Below are 16,528 nucleotides of genomic sequence, written 5' to 3' on the forward strand. Positions count from 1 at the left end.
AAATGTGCAATGCGCACACTCGTTGTACTTCGCGGGGGGCGACTCTTATGTTCGACAGAGCGAGGCGTTGGAAGCATACGCCATTTTGGAAGATTATTCGAAATTCAGTTTAATAATTGTAAGTATTCCCGGATTCCAGATTTACAACGTTAAGATTTCAACATGTCTGTAAGGCGTCAGCTAAAGAACGTGGTGAACAACTATTCTAATGCTGAAGTAAAAGTTCGCGAAGCAACGTCGAACGATCCTTGGGGACCATCAAGTTCTGTCATGACTGAGATCGCTGATGCTACTTACAACGTGGTTGCCTTTTCGGAAATTATGGGGATGATTTGGAAAAGACTTAATGACCATGGAAAAAATTGGAGGCACGTTTACAAATCACTTGTTGTTTTGGATTACATCATAAAGACTGGCTCGGAACGGGTCGCTCAACAGTGTCGGGAAAACTTGTACGCTATTCAAACTTTGAAGGATTTTCAGTTTATTGATAAGGACGGTAAAGATCAAGGCATGAACGTGCGAGAGAAAGCGAAACAACTTGTAGCGTTGTTAAAAGACGAAGATCGACTGAAGAACGAAAGAGCTCGTGCCTTGAAGGCGAAAGAGAGATTTGCACAAGCTAGTTCTGGGATCGGAAGCGATTCTCTGAAATCGGGTAACTTGCGAGATACAAGCAGCACTTCAGACATACGTTTTGACAGCACGACTGCATCGTCGAGTTCAGCACCGACAAGCCGTTCTTGGGAGCCTGAAAGGAAAGTCGTTGGTAATGAAATGGAGAACTGCCGACCGTCCAATGCAAATGAGGAGGAATTGCAATTGCAGCTTGCCCTGGCACTAAGCAAACAAGAGGCAGATGAAAAGGTCAAACAGACAGAAAGAGATGATCAGCGCTTACAGTTGGCCATCAGTCAAAGTAAGCATGAGGTAACCCCGCCAGAGCCAGCTCTATTGGACATGGCCAGTGGAGGAGCTCCACCACCTCCAGCGCAGGATACTTTTGATCCCTGGAGCTCTGGATCAGCAGCAGTAGCCCCTCCTCCTGCAATGCCTGTTCCACAACCTGATCCTTGGGGGAATACTGTTAGCTCTAGTACTATCACCACTTCCAATCCCTGGGTACCTTCACAGTCACCCCCTCAAATGCCTGTTAGCACAGTGCCAAATTTGTTTGCTGCCCCCAATGGTAATGTAGTTGTTGGAGCAATGTCCACCACAGACCCATGGGGTGAACCACCTGTACAACCTACCCCTCCTATTGCACCTGCATCCAGTGACCCATGGAGTGGAGGAATTGCATTCCCTTCTGCAACTGTTCCACAGCCCCAAGGCCCGTGGGGAGCACCTCAAAGTCAGAGTTTCGACACATTAAACCAAACTGGGTTGGCAAGTGGATTAACAACCCAACTTCCTACTTCGGCACCATTCAATATCCAAAATCCACAAGACACAAAACCTGAGATTTTGAATAACAACTTTTCAAATCTTGTCAACCTCGATTCACTTGTCCAGAAACCTGAGCCTGTGAAGAATCCTTTCTTGTCCAGCCAACCAGAACCTAAATCCAAAAATCCATTTATGCAAGAAAAACCACAAGCACCAACATTGAACCAGCTACGAGAGCCACCAACAAACCCACCCCTGAACACTGTACCAAGTATGGGTGGAGATATCTTGCTGCCTGCACCTCTCATCCCTGATTCTGGTCCAAGACCCCAGCAAACAGTTCAGAGCAATCCTTTCTTATGAACAGTAAAGGCAGGTAGTAGTAGGCTACAAAATTCGATGAGTTTGCTTCATTTCAACTTTTGTGATAACTAGTGGCTCCAGCAATTACGGGTACTTGCAATGGGTTAAAAGCATCTCATCTTGCATATATATCTGTAGAATTCGTCTCTTACATAGCCATTACTGTTCCAACTGTAGAAAATTTTTGTGGCACTTGTGACACCCTTCACTTCTCAAGCATGTTATGGCATGACTCAGATGAATTGCAAGCCCCCCCCCCCCCTCCCTCCATCCCCCTCCTCCACCTGCATAGTTAAAAACTGTTTCTATCAAATGTATCGCAGCTGAAGCACTAGAAAAGAACCAATGCATTCTTACGAAAGCCATTCAGCAGCCTTAACATTTTTAATGCATTGTTGACTTAGTTACATGTTTCATGTCATCACGACATCTAGAAACCTGGATTCTCAAGCAGACCAATGATGATGAATATCACTGAGTAGTGAACTACTGGATGTGTTATCATTGACCCTCCAAAAGAGATTATACCCATGTCCTGAACAGATGAAAATCATATTTAATTAAGGCAATATTAAAGGAAAAAGGAAGTCACATAACTTGTTTCCTACAATAAATTTTCAACCGGCATTGCAGTCAACCATTCTGTACAGATTCTTGTAGAGGATGACAAAGCAATATCAGAAGTAATTTATTTGATGTTTACTGTTTACTGTAATATGTCATCTGAGCGGCCCATTTTTAGTTTCCTATCGCAAAAAGAAAGCACTTCCGGCTGGTCACGTGACCAGAATTATGTGACCTAAAACATTATGGTCATTGAGGTATACGAGAAGCTCATGACCTGAAAGCATTTAACTCTGGTTCAGAGGTGGGATATTTTTTAGTTTAAGAATTTCCTTATTTGGATGTAACGTGGCTCTTGCATTTTCCCGCACGTGCACCTTCTACCTTATTTTTGTCCATATTTGGGTATAAAATAGGTGTCCTAAAACCCCCAGGTTTGTTTCAAGGAAAAGAGTTGCAAGTTACAGGCTTCAAGGTCATGTGCCTCTGGATATATTGGCCTGCCTGGTTGTAAATTTATTCAAATTTGGTCTGAGTAATATCCCAAAAAAAAAAGGATAGTTTTGAAAATTTTCTTATGTGACAGCTAGACTTAAGGTCACGAAAGCTAGAGAAGGTCATGGAAAAAGTCATGGAATTTGAAGTGCGTAAAAGAGTGTGACCCCTGAATTAGGCCAAGTGTCATGCTTTAACATGCTCGAGTTGTAGCAAAAAAAGCCTGAAATGTTTATCCCATATTGCAAAAGAAATGTTGGCATTATACAGTATCTCAATATATGTTATAGTAATTATTATTGTTTAATTTCTCCTGTCACTTAATTTTAGACTGCTCGCAGTCCCGTCTGAGTTAGTCGAAACCACCTGCTTTTGTCACACAAGCGAGCCGAGGGGAGAATGGTGATAAAGCGACATGTAGGAACTGCGCAATCTTCTGTAACCAACTCGTTCAGGATCACCAAAATCTGCTAATCTGATTAGTGAAGGTGATATGACAGATGGTTCTGCCTTTTTTATTGCTAATGTAAATAAACTCTCAAAATAACTAACAGTAACAGCATGGGAATATTTATGTGCATGTCGAATTCAATCAACTATTCGGAAAGGAAACTGCAGAAAAAAACTACTGTATTTACTGTGAATTTAACAAGCGACACTCCAAGGAAAGCCGGTAAAAAGAGAGGTGGAAAACCTAAGCCAAGAGAGGCCTCAGATTTTTGCCAGATTTGCAGAATAAAATGTTAAATTAAATGTTGGAGTGTTTTGGAAAGTTTGGACGGTGTGGCATTCGTCTACAACCATTACACACGAAAATGTACTATAGAAGGGGTCGCTTCACACACTGCTTTTGTTCGAACTCATTCAAACACAACTGATTAATCGTCCAGAATGGTGATCAACAAACAGAAACACAGTGACGGAAGCCCAAAAAGATTTTTCAAACGCAAGAAAAAGGCTCTGGGGATTAAAAAAGAATGACAGATAACATTTTATGACATATTATGGACACTTTGCTGTGAAAGGCTTTTTTTATCGCACAAATAATCACAGAGCTTGGTTGCGTCCATGGTTGATTGAGAACAGAGGAGTCAATCCTTGTTTAGAGCCATGTCCTTTAACAAATTCCCCTTCTTTGTGAAGGCAATATAATCATTCAAGTAAATCTGGTCTGGTTGGTAGCACAGCCATAGCATACTTGCCCGAAAGGAGAGCTTTGGCCGCAAGTTCCTGCTCTTGTTTGGGTTCAATGTTAACCATTTGAAGGGATAAATGATCGAAATCTATCATTAAAGCCATATCTTGCTTATCTTTTCCTGTGATTGAAGACAGATTGGCATCACAATCTGACAAGTAATTAACTTGTCAAAAAAATCTGACAGTGGTTCATTGTCAACGGACCAATCTGAATTTCCCGTTGTTGGTGCAATGGGAGATTTTGAACGCATCGGTTACAGAAGATCGTGCAGTCCCTACATTTTGCTTAATCACCATTCCCCCCTTGGCTCATTTGTGTTACCGAAGTGGGCAGTTGGACTAACTCAGAAGGGACTGAGAGCAGTCTATGGTTTCATTCATTGAACTTATCAAATGCAATTTTAAAAATAATAATATTGAATTCCACAAACTGCAATACTGTAACAGTGGATGGCCCAAGAAATGTAACAAGACTTAGTGATTTCCTCTGTAACTTAGAAAAGTTATGGTATACATGTGCTTACCAGTAAATTTTAATCTTGAAAGTACTCAAAATTTAATGTAGGTGCATTAACCAATACCTCCTGAGACATTATTACTATTGTTAAGCTGTTATTTTTAAAGGCTGCTACTTTTGGCAGTGATTTTTTGTTTTTAGTTGGGGCCATCTTTTGCCCCTGCATTTAGTAGAAAAGTGAAGTGCTATTACTTTCAGCAAGTAGTTACAGAGTGGCTGTTACTTTAACAAATCTAGGCTACATTTACTTTGTATTGATTCGTGTGGCAAGAGTTAACCACTGACATTTTTTGCTGAAATCAAAGAAGGACTTTGTTCGAAAGTAGATTTTAATTAACATGAGAAAGTTTGGACTTTGAATGTTGCTAATCAGCCAAAAGAGGAGACTTCAGTGCTTGAGATTCAACTAAAACCAACATAGGTTTAAGGATTTTGTAACCTTTGATACTCTTCAGTCAACCATAGTTTTTTTAGCAGTAGGCTAATTGGCTGGACTTAGAGGAGAAATTTGTAATTCAAAAAACTGAGAGTTTTATTTTGAGCTGTGGAGCAACTGTTTCAGCAATGTTGTCAAGATGAGGGTTTTCTTTTTTTGTTGCAGGAAAGGCCTTCAATGGTGTGGGAAATATGGGGCACAAAATTTAATGATGGTGCTGTAAATACACTTCAAAATTACAAATAAATGCTTGTAACATAGGAAAGTTATAGTCAAATTTGTTTATTAATCTTTTGTATTCAATATATTGGAGACATATGGCAGTGTATGGACTGTTTCTTGGGTTCTAAGATTATCAAAATTGCATTGCTGTAAGGTTGAAATTTGTTTTGCACCTTGGCTTGGCAACAGATTACCCTTCTTTCTTTAATAGATATGACGTTGTCTTGTTCTAAAGACAAGTGGTTTGTTGTTGAAGATGTCATACTGTAGAATGCAATTAACCTTTGGAGCATAATCTCATTTCCTTGTCCAAGAATTCTAATCAATTTTAATCAAGCAAACCTGCAGTTGTATGAGAATTTACAAAAGAACACTGCCTCCTTTTCTCAGGAACAAAGTGTGAAAGAGGGCATCTGTGATTTGTGGTTGATAATCACGTTTAATGACCTTTACGCTATTTCACCTAGAATTTTCAAAGACGTTCTTAATGGCTGTTCTTTTCTTTTGTTTGTATCAGCAGCAATGTCATGTGAGGTGTGGGATACCAGCTCATTAAATGTGGCACAACTGGAAATTAAAGTCTGTCGTTAGTGCTGTATGGTGTCCACCTTGCTATGTTTATCATGTCTGTTTCCATAATTTCATGATTGAAATAGCCTCCCTTTCATGGAATTGTATTCCAAACATGACAATCAGATTTGCAGGAAAAAGAAAGTGGTGTTTAAAAATAGTGGTAAATTTGGGGGACAACGACATATCACTTTGGTGTTGGTTTTACATTTCTGATTACATACAGAGTTGTACTATTATGACAGAATTAATACCAAACCATCTTATGAAAAGTAAGTTAAGAGTCCGTAATGTTTAGACTGTGAGATTGATCGTTGTCTATCATGTTACAATGAAAAATGAATTTGTTTCCAGGTTTTTAAACTTCTGGAATTATTAGTTGGAGTCTTTTATTATTATGTACCAGTATTTTTTTCTTTGCATTTAGGTGCAGTCGATGTTTCTTTGCATTTCGGTGCAGTTGATGCAGTTGTGAGTTTAAAATTTGTACCTCTTCTCAACCTTATTTTATCACACTACAAACAGTGCTAGTGTATTTAACAACTATTCACCCAAGTGGAGGTGTCTAGTCGCTTACCGGGCCGCGAAGCGGCGAGGTAAATATCCATCACTAGCCACGAACACTGAGGTGAATAGTTGTTTTAGTGTATACTCAAACAGTGAGATAATATAGCACAAAAACATGATTTTAACTCGTTTATACCTGCAAAGATCATAACATTTTCGGGCCCAAATTTCGCTCAAATTGCTTGGAGGTGAATGGCAAAGGATATCCGGAGTTTGAGTAGCCTATCAGCGCGCGCGTTCAACGCTGTCCACTGTTTTAGTATATATTAATTAACAATAATAATATTATTATTCCATTAGCGCGCGTTGGATATGGGATGATAGATAGCCAACGAGGCGCTACGCGCCTCGTTGGCTATAATCATCTCGTATCCAACAAGCGCGAGTGGAATAATTGTTTTATTGAAAACGCCCCCAAAATATAGAAAACTAGACTACAATAAAAATAAAAAGGCCCAAAAAATCACGCATATGCTTGCCGTTTTTGTAGATCATGGTATAATGGCTCATAACCCATGATGGCTTAGCCAATAAAAACTCTCGAATTGCATTATCCAATGATCCAGTTTTTAATAAAGATATATATATATACTGTTCAAAAGGTGGATAATTCTATCTATTGGATAGCCAATATTCCAAAAAAATAATGGTCCGTCCCCTACACTCTCGATTCTAAGAAAACAGAAGACGTGGGACCCGTTTCTCGAAAGTCCTCCCGGGATGCTTTCCATTTAGCCAAGAATCCCGGAAATTTCGGTTAAATGTCAAGTGGAGCAGCCCCTCTTCCATTTTAACGATTCTTGCGTTTCCAAGCCGTTTTCGGCGAAATTTTTCCCGGGTTGTCGGAAAACTTGGAAAATCGCTTTCCATTATGCAATAGGTGGTTTGCAGCCAATCTCATCCAGGGACAGATAATAATGCTGCAATGTACAATTGATGGTGGACGAAGAAAAGGAGCTTATGAGACATCTTTTGTTTTCGTCCACCAACATGGCGGCGATGACGTTGCGTGAAAACCACCTATTGCCACCCAACAGAAATTTTTCATCAAATGGTAACCTGAAGCACCCCTGATAACTGAAACTTATGCAAAATTGTAATTTTTTTTACTTAAAACCTCGGCCTTCTTAAGATAAGAGAGAAGAAGTCTTTTTCGTTATATTAAAATTCAGCTTGATAGTTAGTGAGGACAAAGATAAAGGAAAGTGGATGATTTGCAAAAAATTTTCACATTCATTCCAACGTGTTTCTATTGTGTTTGTCCTCGCTGCTTCACTATGAAGCTGAACATTTGATATTTCGAAAATGGCCTATTGCGACACCCGAAAAGTTTCGGGACTTTGAAGAAACGAACCCCTGGGCTGAATCCCATTCAGCTCATGCTGAAATTATTCCGCGGTTGCCTTGGTCTGGTCATAATCGATATATGGAGATGGTCGGAGATGGTAATGAAACTGTTCACGTTTTCGGCCCTGGGGCCTGTTTCTCGAAAGTCCCGAGAACTTTTCGGGCCCGAAAAGCCAGTCGTCAAACTGATATCTGCTTATTTTTAAAAGCTGATCCTTTAACATGTTTTTAATGCAAGAAAAACTGAGAGGATTGCGAAGTTTGATGGCTTGGGACCTCGGCGTTGCGAAGATATAAAGGGAATTGTGGAACCCAAAATAGGCCCGAAAACGTTGGGGACTTTGAGAAACGGGCCACAGATCACGCACAAGCCACACCCTTTTTCTAAAAGACAGCCAATCAAAGTGTCGATTAATTTATTCCAAAGTCAGTTGTGAACTGAGGGCGAAAGATTGTGCATGGTCACGGTCAAGTTAACATGAAACTCGATGTCACTGGTCTCGAGAGTTTCGTCAGTAACCAGTCCATCTATGTGAACTATGGTCTGGTCCAATTTTTAGTCTCCAGGCGCCTATCGTCTAAATGATGGAAACTTGTGCAGCCCAATCGATCGCTTTTCGGGTCTCCCGATGCATGACTTCAAAAAGCGCATTTTTCTGAAATTTAAAAACTGCATTATGTTCTTAATTGACTGCTCCTTTATAACGGGGTTTTTTTCAGGACCAATAAAAACATAATAAGGAAAGAAGGAATCCCATATTGCAAGGGGCAATTCACAACGCAGTCGAGGACTACACCAAACAAACTTTAAAGGAAAAAAGAAGACATCTGGTTAACCAAAGAATCGGTTAATGCTCGCAGAAAGGAAGTCGTCAAGGATGAGCGCTCATTTGATGTTGGTTTGAAATTCTTTTGAATATTCGTCCTCTTACTTCAGGAAATAAAGCTACTCTTAACACGTCTTTTCACATTACCCCGGCAGTTTAGGGAGTTGTCGTCAGGAGCTCCTGGTGTCATGTTTTTGGGGGCCACCAATTCGCACACAAGCCGCTCTTCCTGGACAAAGGTCAAATTTAATCTGTCAGCTGATCACTTCCACAATGTCGAAGCCTCGCCGGAATGTTTTCACGTACACTACAGTCACTTTCTTTGCCAATACTAATTCCGTTCAAACCGAATAAAACCAACGAACTTATAAACAACCACTAGCAAATGTTTTATTTATCATAAATGCTCTTCCAAAGATCCACTTGGAGTCCACGCTTTGGACCCACCTTTCGGGTTGATGTCCACAGTGCTGTAGCAGCTCTCGTAACGTATAATGTGATTGGCTCGCTACCCTAGCCAAAAACAAGACCACACAAATGACTATAGAAGCTGCTTACGGTACCAAACAATAGCAGGTTGCCAGAGCTGCTACACGACTGGTCTAGAGGCCCGGGCCTTAACTTCCCCTCCCCAATTGCAAGGGACTGTATCACCGCTGTATTTACAATCACATTTTAAATCTTTAACTTAATTTTTCCACGTAAACACTTCTCCATTTAGGAACTTTATCGTTGCACCTCTAGTCTTCCGCAGAGTGAGCAGAGGATAGCTATATTGCCCATTTAAGATTTCATATTGGACCTTTCGTCGTTCAAGCAGCAGTTTTATGCCACACAAATCGTGCTGCACTTATGCTTTACAATTTAGTACACTTCAAGGCAGCTTCTCGCCAATCATGTTAACGTTCTGAGACGCTCTGGCCCATACATTTAATTAAGCCGCTGGATTAATTTGTTTCATCGCTTATGCAGCGCTCATTTTTTGTCCAACCGGATGCTTTGTGATGTCTAGTGATACAATTTTCACCTAACTGGAGCTCGTTCACGCAGTGACTCCTTAGTTGTGGTTCGACAAGAAGACCCAGAAATCCCGCACTCAGTTTGCCCAATCCATCACCGAAAGTCAGTAAACCTAGAGCAAATTCTTTTTTCCTTTGATCGCTCACTTCATCAGAAACTGCATAAGCAGAGTTAACGTACATTGAACCGGCCACAAGCCCTTCAGTAAAACAGAGAGTTAAAATGATGGAAACGTGTGGAACAAAACGAAACCACGAAGCAGCGAGAAAGAAAAACATGTGCGCGATCTCCACCAAGGCTAAGATCCAGGTTCTTCGGATTCGCAAATGAGGGACCACGTTGGAACAGGTACAAGAGAGGACAAAAATATAGGACCTACCAAGAAACTTGCCCAAGTGATAGCAAACAATGTAATATTGGTAATGATCCCGAGGGCTAAAGGACGAGTTGGAGAACGCGAGGGTAGTAATGATCCCTTGATTGGACAGATACTCCGCAAAGTATGTTAGAAACAGAAACAAGATGTAGGGCGAAATTTGCTTGGCTACCAATAACTTTTCTCTCAAGGTTAAGGCGTCCTGTTGGATGGCCGTGAGTTTCGAATCATCGCAGTCGGCTGAACTCGTCAATCTGGTATATGATACATCTTTATGTTCTTCACTCTTTGCACTGGCTACGTTGTTGTCTTTCTTGTCCAAGATCCAATACAGGATAAATACCAGGAATGGCCAGGCAAAGGTGGTCATGATTGTTATTTTTGGGGCCACGCACAGCCAAGTTGTCAGTCCTACAACGCAAATTAAATTAATTTGAATCAAGGTATAAACTCCTACTCAAGAGTGAATTTGGTATCAGGCCCGATTATACAACGGCCAACGTCAAGAAATTCCGAGTCGCCTAGTTCTCAAGTCGGTCCCTTCGATGGTTTCTTGTGTCTTTATGGTTTTTGCCCTCAGCTGGTGAGTAATTCTGATTGATCTCACTGGATGCGGAAAAAACATTTGCTTCCTTTGCACACACTATGTGACGACCCCGATGAGATTATCCAGACCCGGTCTGGAACTCTTTGCATTCGTGCAAGTATGCGCACGGTCATGTTCAATTTGGGTTCATTATACATGTACACTCATGTCAAGTTTAAGTACAACAGAAGCTTCACTAAGCTTTTCACTTCTACAACTATGACACCTTATGTGAAACATCTTTAACACAACAACAACAAAAACAACAACAATAACAACAACAACAACAACAACAACAATAATAATAATAATAATAATAATAATAATACCCTAGATTTGGTGTTACTCAAATGAACATTGTATTTGATTTCCCAGCAGGTTATAATAAACAGCTTGTAATTGACTTGGATAAAACAGGTACAAAGGACAAAAACAATCTAATTAGGCAATGCCAGAAATGGGTAATCTCACAGAACCGCGAGATCGTGAAAGCAGTCTATTTCGAGTCTATTCATTGAACTGACTTTCCACACATTATAGACACTGTCCATCTTAAGCCAAAACATAATTGATTGAGGGGAATGGTTTGGAAGCTCGGAAAACATCAGAGGAGCAAACGAAGATTCCAAGATTTAGAATGGAAAGTACACGACCGTGCACAATCTTTTGTTTTGCGCTCATACACTATGCATGAATTACGCAACCAACACGTTTCTATTGGTTAGTTCCTCTGTACGGAGTAAATAACTATTGTGTTTTGTGCACGGTCAAGGCCAAAAAAGAGAACAAAACTGAACCTACAACAAATAAATTTGTCGGGTTTCATAACCGTTCCCCTCTATTAACTATGGTCAAGAGTATCGCTTTGAATTGTAAATTCCGCATATTCTTTGTAAAATTTGAACTACTGAAAGTTTAGGAGAAACGAAATAATAATAGCAAGGCTTCGTAGCAGCACGAAGAAGGATATTGCTTTGATGAACCACGCGATGGTCTTGGCGTTCATTTTTTAATGAAGACAATACTTGTTTCGGATGAGACATCATCCATCGTCAGTTGTACAGCGAGAAATAAAAGGAAACTATGCAATAAATAGTACAACAAACTGAGATATTAACGAGAATAATTAAGGATAAAGGCGCGAACCTAAATAAGAAAGAGTTAAACTATTTAAGCTAAGAAAGAAGACTAATTAGGGATAAATTAAAGCTAATTAAGATGTTTGACCTGGGAATTTAAAGACGGCTGCTTCCTGAAAGGATGTGCATGGCTTCCTTGATTTTCAATTGGAATCTTGTGGAACTGAGTAGAGTCGAGAATTTCGAAACAATCTGAACAAAGGGAGCGACAATTTTCAGAACCTCTCAGGTGTTTTAAGATGTGGGAATGTTTGTCAGAGGAGAGATGTTCTCGGATGCGAGTGGCGAAGTGTCTGCTGGTGGACGAAAACAAAGATCTCTCGTTAGCTTTTTTTGTTCGTCCACCAGAAGCCGTACATTTTTCCATTGTTATTGGTGTCTCCGTCCTATACGTCGTTGAATAAAGTCAATGAAGGAAACTTTGGATAGACTGAAACGACGTGGCGAAGAAAGGACCTCAATTCAGTCTGCGTTTTAATTAAATATCATGATTTTAGTTTTTCATTATTTCTTTGTTGAAGCTTATTGGGGAGGGGTCATTTGTGACGAGATAAAGTGACTGGTGGAAAAGAAAAAGGTTCAAAATGGAACAATCGTGAGTAAATGTACGTAAAGCCGGATAATTAGAGTAATGGGACACGATTAAATTGGGTATGAACTCACCTGTGTAGTACAGTGGTCCCAGAAGCGAAGCAGCGCCAATTCCGGCCACAAACGCACTTACAGTAGTATCTTGATAAGAAGCTGTTAAGGCAAGGAAAGTTATTTCTCCAACGCTTGTACCAGACTCAACAACACTTACCCCAAACAGTCGCCATTGAACGTCCTCGACCCATACGACAACAACTAGTCCAGTAAGAAGTAAACACACCACGATACAAGTCTTGCACAAATAGCTACACATTTGTAGAAACCACGGAGCGAATGTCTTGACAGCGAGTACAGGCAGAGCAATGGCGATTATCACACTAGTTGTAGCGATTCTGCTGCCCGAGATGATATCTTCGGCCGCCGTTAGGCACATTTCATCAAAGATGAACAACAGAACTCCAAGAAAAAAGAAACATACGGTGTTTTTAGCTTTCTCTTTGGGAGGTGAATTCTTGTCATCTACGTTTTCAATTGTCTCCATCACTGGAAGCTGGAGTTAAAGAGATGTCTAGTTTCTTACAACTCTCACTGACTGATCATTTGCCGACGAACGTCTGCTTTCTCGTATGCAAATTATGTCTTTTCAAACGATATCGAAATAATGTAATGACATCCCTGCCAGCTCATTAGCATTAAAAATGGCATAGTGATTATCCCTGAAGAGCAAAAGTGAACAGGGTATTACAAAAACGTAACTGAAGAGGTTTTGCGGGACGGTTGGCGGATCAGTGGACGGTGCCATTCGGTACGGAAATTCTGCAGTCTACATCGTTGTTGGAGCCCTATTAACTGTGAAATATGGCCTACATTAAGTGAAAGCTTAACAATTATCTATGAATAGGTTTATACGATGACGCGATAGGTGATGACGACAACCGTGCTCCAGTTGCAAGAAATTTCGTCGTTGAGAGGGGCGTCGAATAGAATAGAACCGACGGCTACCTCTGGCAACAGTTGCGGCAAAAAAATTGAGTTTCGGGGTTTGGTTCAATTAAGAGGCAATTTTTCGCTAATGAATTGCACTGAAATCGCCGGAAAAAAATTGTCTTCGTCTTTATGAAATTTAAAACAAAAGTCAACACGTCCTCCAGTTTAAGAAATAAAAAACAAAACACAGCATTTCTTTGGTTTCTGAATTTTAATTCGTTAAACGAAAAGTAAAAAAAAAAAAAACAAATAGACAATCAAAATAAGATAATCGCCTATCAGAGCCTAGGATTTTCTCACTGTTTTGTGGTGGTCGGCTGATTGTTTCCATGGGTTTACCTCGGTGTAAAAACCTGTGAAACTTTTTCTTCGTTTTACAAAGCTCTCAAGTCTTAAAGTTTCCAAAGCGTGAGAGCTTTGGGCACTGTGTTTTTTGTGCCGGAGGGGCTAAACAATTCTATATAGGGGGTCCGGGGGCATGCTCCGCCGGAAATATTTTGAAATTTGCACTTCTCACTGAGATCGCTGGAAATGCACCGTCGACTCCGCCACTTTGTTTCGTTCATGCTGCTTGCTAAGAAAGCCCATGTTTAATGTTATGGTCAGCCTGAGCTAACATATCGGCCCATAAATCATCTATTAACGGGTGAAAGTCCTGAAGAAACAAGAAAATTGGTCGCACACGAACAGATTGAACATTGGCCGAAGTTAAGTGCCAGTGAAGGTGCGAAATCGGAAGTCATGAGCATTTCTGAAAGCTTACAAGGTAGAGTTACCTTCGAGAAAAGTGCCAATGGGTGAGAAATGCACGTGTCGGGGGGAGAGCGTGAGATTGCATCGAAATGCACAAGACTCACGCTCAATGCGTGAGACTTGAGAGCTCTGGGGCCCGTTTCTCAAAAGTCCCGAAACTTTACGGGCCATTTTAGGGTGTCACAATTCCAAGAACGGAGAGTATTTAAGCCGTCAAACTTCACAGTCAGTTTGCTTTTTGTTACCTTGAAAACATGTTAAGAGATCGGCCTTCCAAAATAAGCGGTTGGCGGTTTCTCAAATGGCTTTTCGGACCCGAAACGTTTTCGGGACTTTCGAGAAACGGGCCCCTGGTTTTATTAGCACGTGGTAGGGTTAAGTTATAGAGCGTTTTCACATGACGTCACGGCGGCCATGTTGGTGTTCCAAAACAAAGAAATGGCGGCCATGATGGTTTACCAAACTAATCTTACGGGAATTGAACTTTATCTTCATCATTCTTTTGTTTCAGTAATACAATACAGCTGCTGGTCACGTGAGTGAAAACTCTATTGTTTGATATTTGTTTGCTCAGGCTTTTTTTCGACGATGAAATGATATATGAAATGGATCATATATGGACTGCGGATATGAAATCAAGTGAGGCTATGATCCTCGCAGTTATGAACGCAATTTTTGCAATTGCGTAAAGAAGCCTGAAAAATTCAGGACTTCAACGGGGTTTGAACCCGTGACCTCGCGATACCGATGCGACGCTCTAACCAACTGAGCTATGAAGCCTCTGACGTTGGTAGCTGGTCATTTGTGGGTTCCAATGTTCCCGTGAGGAATGAATCGACGATGAAATGATATATGAAATGGATCATATATGAATTGTTCAGGCTTCTTTACGCAATTGCAAAAATTGCGTTCATAACTGCGAGGATCATAGCTTCACTTGATTTCATATACGCAGTTCATGTATGATTCATTTCATGTCATTTCATCGTCGATTCATTCCTCACGGGAACATTGGAACCCACAAATGACTAGCTCCCATCGTCAGTGGCTTCATAGCTCAGTTGGTTAGAGCGTCGCACTGGTATCGCGAGGTCACGGGTTCAAACCCCGTTGAAGTCCTGAATTTTTCAGGCTTCTTTCAATTGCGTTCATAACTGCGAGGATCATTGACCGAATGCAAAAATAGCTGCCAACAAATTATTCTTTTGTCTTTGCGTTAATTAGCGTGACTAGCCTCGTTTTACAGCCCAAATTCTTTAAATTTTACGCGTGTGACCGAGGCTAGTTAGGCTAATTAACACAAAGACAAAAGAATAATTTTTGTGCGGCAATTTTTGCATTCGGTCAATAGCTTCACTTGATCTTTTGTTTACCTTTGTGTGTTACGCCGTCCGTGAGTTTCACAGGGTTTTACACCGAGGATCAGCCATTTCCATGTTTCCATGGTTGTGGACCAAAAATTACCTTGACTGATGTTGATCACGACTACGGTGATGAGGATGACGACGCCTATAATCGCCAACCACGTTCACCGCAAAGGTCAGACTTAAGTTTGCCTTTTTTTTTAAACCACCAAGGGAGCACTAAAGAGAGAGAAAGGTGTCTTAAAATGAGAATTTTCATGGTTTTATGAAAGCAGCTGCATTGCACTTGCTGCTAAACGCAAACGCGTTTCAAATTCATGCAACCCTCCTCTTCATTTTCAACTTGATTTTTATCTCATTGCTTTGTTATGGTCTGTCCTTCGATACTAAATATTCAATCAAATCTCCATTGACGACTTTATTGCGTATCGCCATAGTGCTACGGGAATAAGCCAATCAGGTGGGAGAGTCTAATCCCCAATTATCATTAGCCGTTTCGGGTTGGCTCTAAAATATGGATGCTGAAGTCTCTCGAAAGCCCCAAGACTCTCGGGTTTATTTCGTGTGCAAGAAATACTTGTGCACCTTTAAAAAGACGACTTTTAAAGCCATAAAACTCAACAGTTCCTTTGCTTGTTCTTATCTTGAAAGAAGCAAAAAAAAAAAAAAAAATTAAAAAAGGATCGCAGGTAGAAAATTCGAAAATAGCTTCAAGAGTCCGCCAAGTCCTCGGGGTTTTGAGAAATCAGCATCTAGTTACTTGCATTTCTGGACATATCTGAGGACTTCCCACCGAAAGACAAGTAGTTATTCCTTTGCGAACATTCTGCTAAAGACTGTGGCAGTTCAACTTTACTGTACCATTTACTCACAATTTCACTGTTGCCAGGAGCCCACGACTAGGAGCGAGCAACTCCCATATTAAGCTTAAGTCACGGCATTTTTACAGACCGATCTATTTTTAGATTAACTTTTAAGGCAGTTCCGGCTCGGTGACGCTATGACGTCAAGTTAGTTTCTTGTGACTGGTCATCGGGATCCTGTGGGAGTCTCATTCTTGGGAAATTCAATCCAAAAATAAATCGGTCTATGAAAGCGACATGACATGAATATAAAGGCTGTTGTTCGCTCCTACTCATGGGCTCTTGCTGTTGCTGTATCACAACGGAATGTACCGGTTGAACATTTGAAATAAAACCAAAGCCGCTTCTAAGCGTT

The 16,528-nt window shown here is 40.7% G+C and overlaps 3 protein-coding genes and 1 non-coding gene across 7 annotated transcripts in view; 2 read left to right on the forward strand and 2 right to left on the reverse strand.

The window, feature by feature from the left end:
• The first annotated feature begins 52 nt into the window (after positions 1-52).
• LOC137972060 (epsin-2-like) lies at positions 53-5,779 on the forward strand. Of its 4 annotated transcripts, none has more exons than XM_068818874.1 (2): positions 53-1,765; positions 3,142-5,779. In XM_068818874.1, the coding sequence occupies exon 1, from the start codon at positions 163-165 to the stop codon at positions 1,750-1,752; it is 1,590 nt and encodes a 529-aa protein (XP_068674975.1). In that variant the 5' UTR covers positions 53-162; the 3' UTR covers positions 1,753-1,765; positions 3,142-5,779. The 4 variants fall into 4 exon arrangements, 3 of the variants coding, with proteins under 3 accessions (XP_068674975.1, XP_068674976.1, XP_068674974.1); XM_068818875.1 differs by having other exon boundaries at positions 5,701-5,779; XM_068818873.1 differs by having other exon boundaries at positions 53-1,761.
• Positions 5,780-9,019: 3,240 nt separating this feature from the next.
• On the reverse strand, positions 9,020-12,844 carry LOC137972061 (uncharacterized). The gene is made up of 2 exons (XM_068818876.1): positions 12,279-12,844; positions 9,020-10,301 (listed from the first exon to the last, which is right to left on the reverse strand). The coding sequence occupies exons 1-2, from the start codon at positions 12,745-12,747 to the stop codon at positions 9,442-9,444; spliced, it is 1,329 nt and encodes a 442-aa protein (XP_068674977.1). The 5' UTR covers positions 12,748-12,844; the 3' UTR covers positions 9,020-9,441.
• A 2,148-nt stretch (positions 12,845-14,992) lies between these two features.
• Trnat-ggu (transfer RNA threonine (anticodon GGU)) lies at positions 14,993-15,065 on the forward strand. Its single transcript has one exon. It is a non-coding gene; the product is annotated as a tRNA-Thr (tRNA).
• Positions 15,066-15,715: 650 nt separating this feature from the next.
• The window catches only part of LOC137969411 (TBC1 domain family member 16-like), a 12,599-nt gene continuing 11,786 nt past the window's right edge, over positions 15,716-16,528 (reverse strand). The window contains exon 5 of the mRNA XM_068815630.1: positions 15,716-16,528. This exon is cut by the window's right edge and continues 1,749 nt beyond it. The gene's annotated coding sequence lies outside the window, so the exon portion shown is untranslated.

Source organism: Montipora foliosa, chromosome 9 (assembly GCF_036669935.1).
Source record: "Montipora foliosa isolate CH-2021 chromosome 9, ASM3666993v2, whole genome shotgun sequence".
NCBI lineage: Eukaryota > Metazoa > Cnidaria > Anthozoa > Scleractinia > Acroporidae > Montipora > Montipora foliosa.

Excerpts from the sequence above, each read along its gene's own strand:
- LOC137972060 (XM_068818874.1), top strand. The coding sequence starts at position 163 with ATGTCTGTAAGGCGTCAGCTAAAGAACGTGGTGAACAACTATTCTAAT.
- LOC137972061 (XM_068818876.1), bottom strand. The coding sequence starts at position 12,747 with ATGGAGACAATTGAAAACGTAGATGACAAGAATTCACCTCCCAAAGAG. Across the intron at positions 10,302-12,278 it reads GGGACCACTGTACTACACAG|GACTGACAACTTGGCTGTGC; the intron begins GTGAGTTCATAC and ends TTTGCGTTGTAG.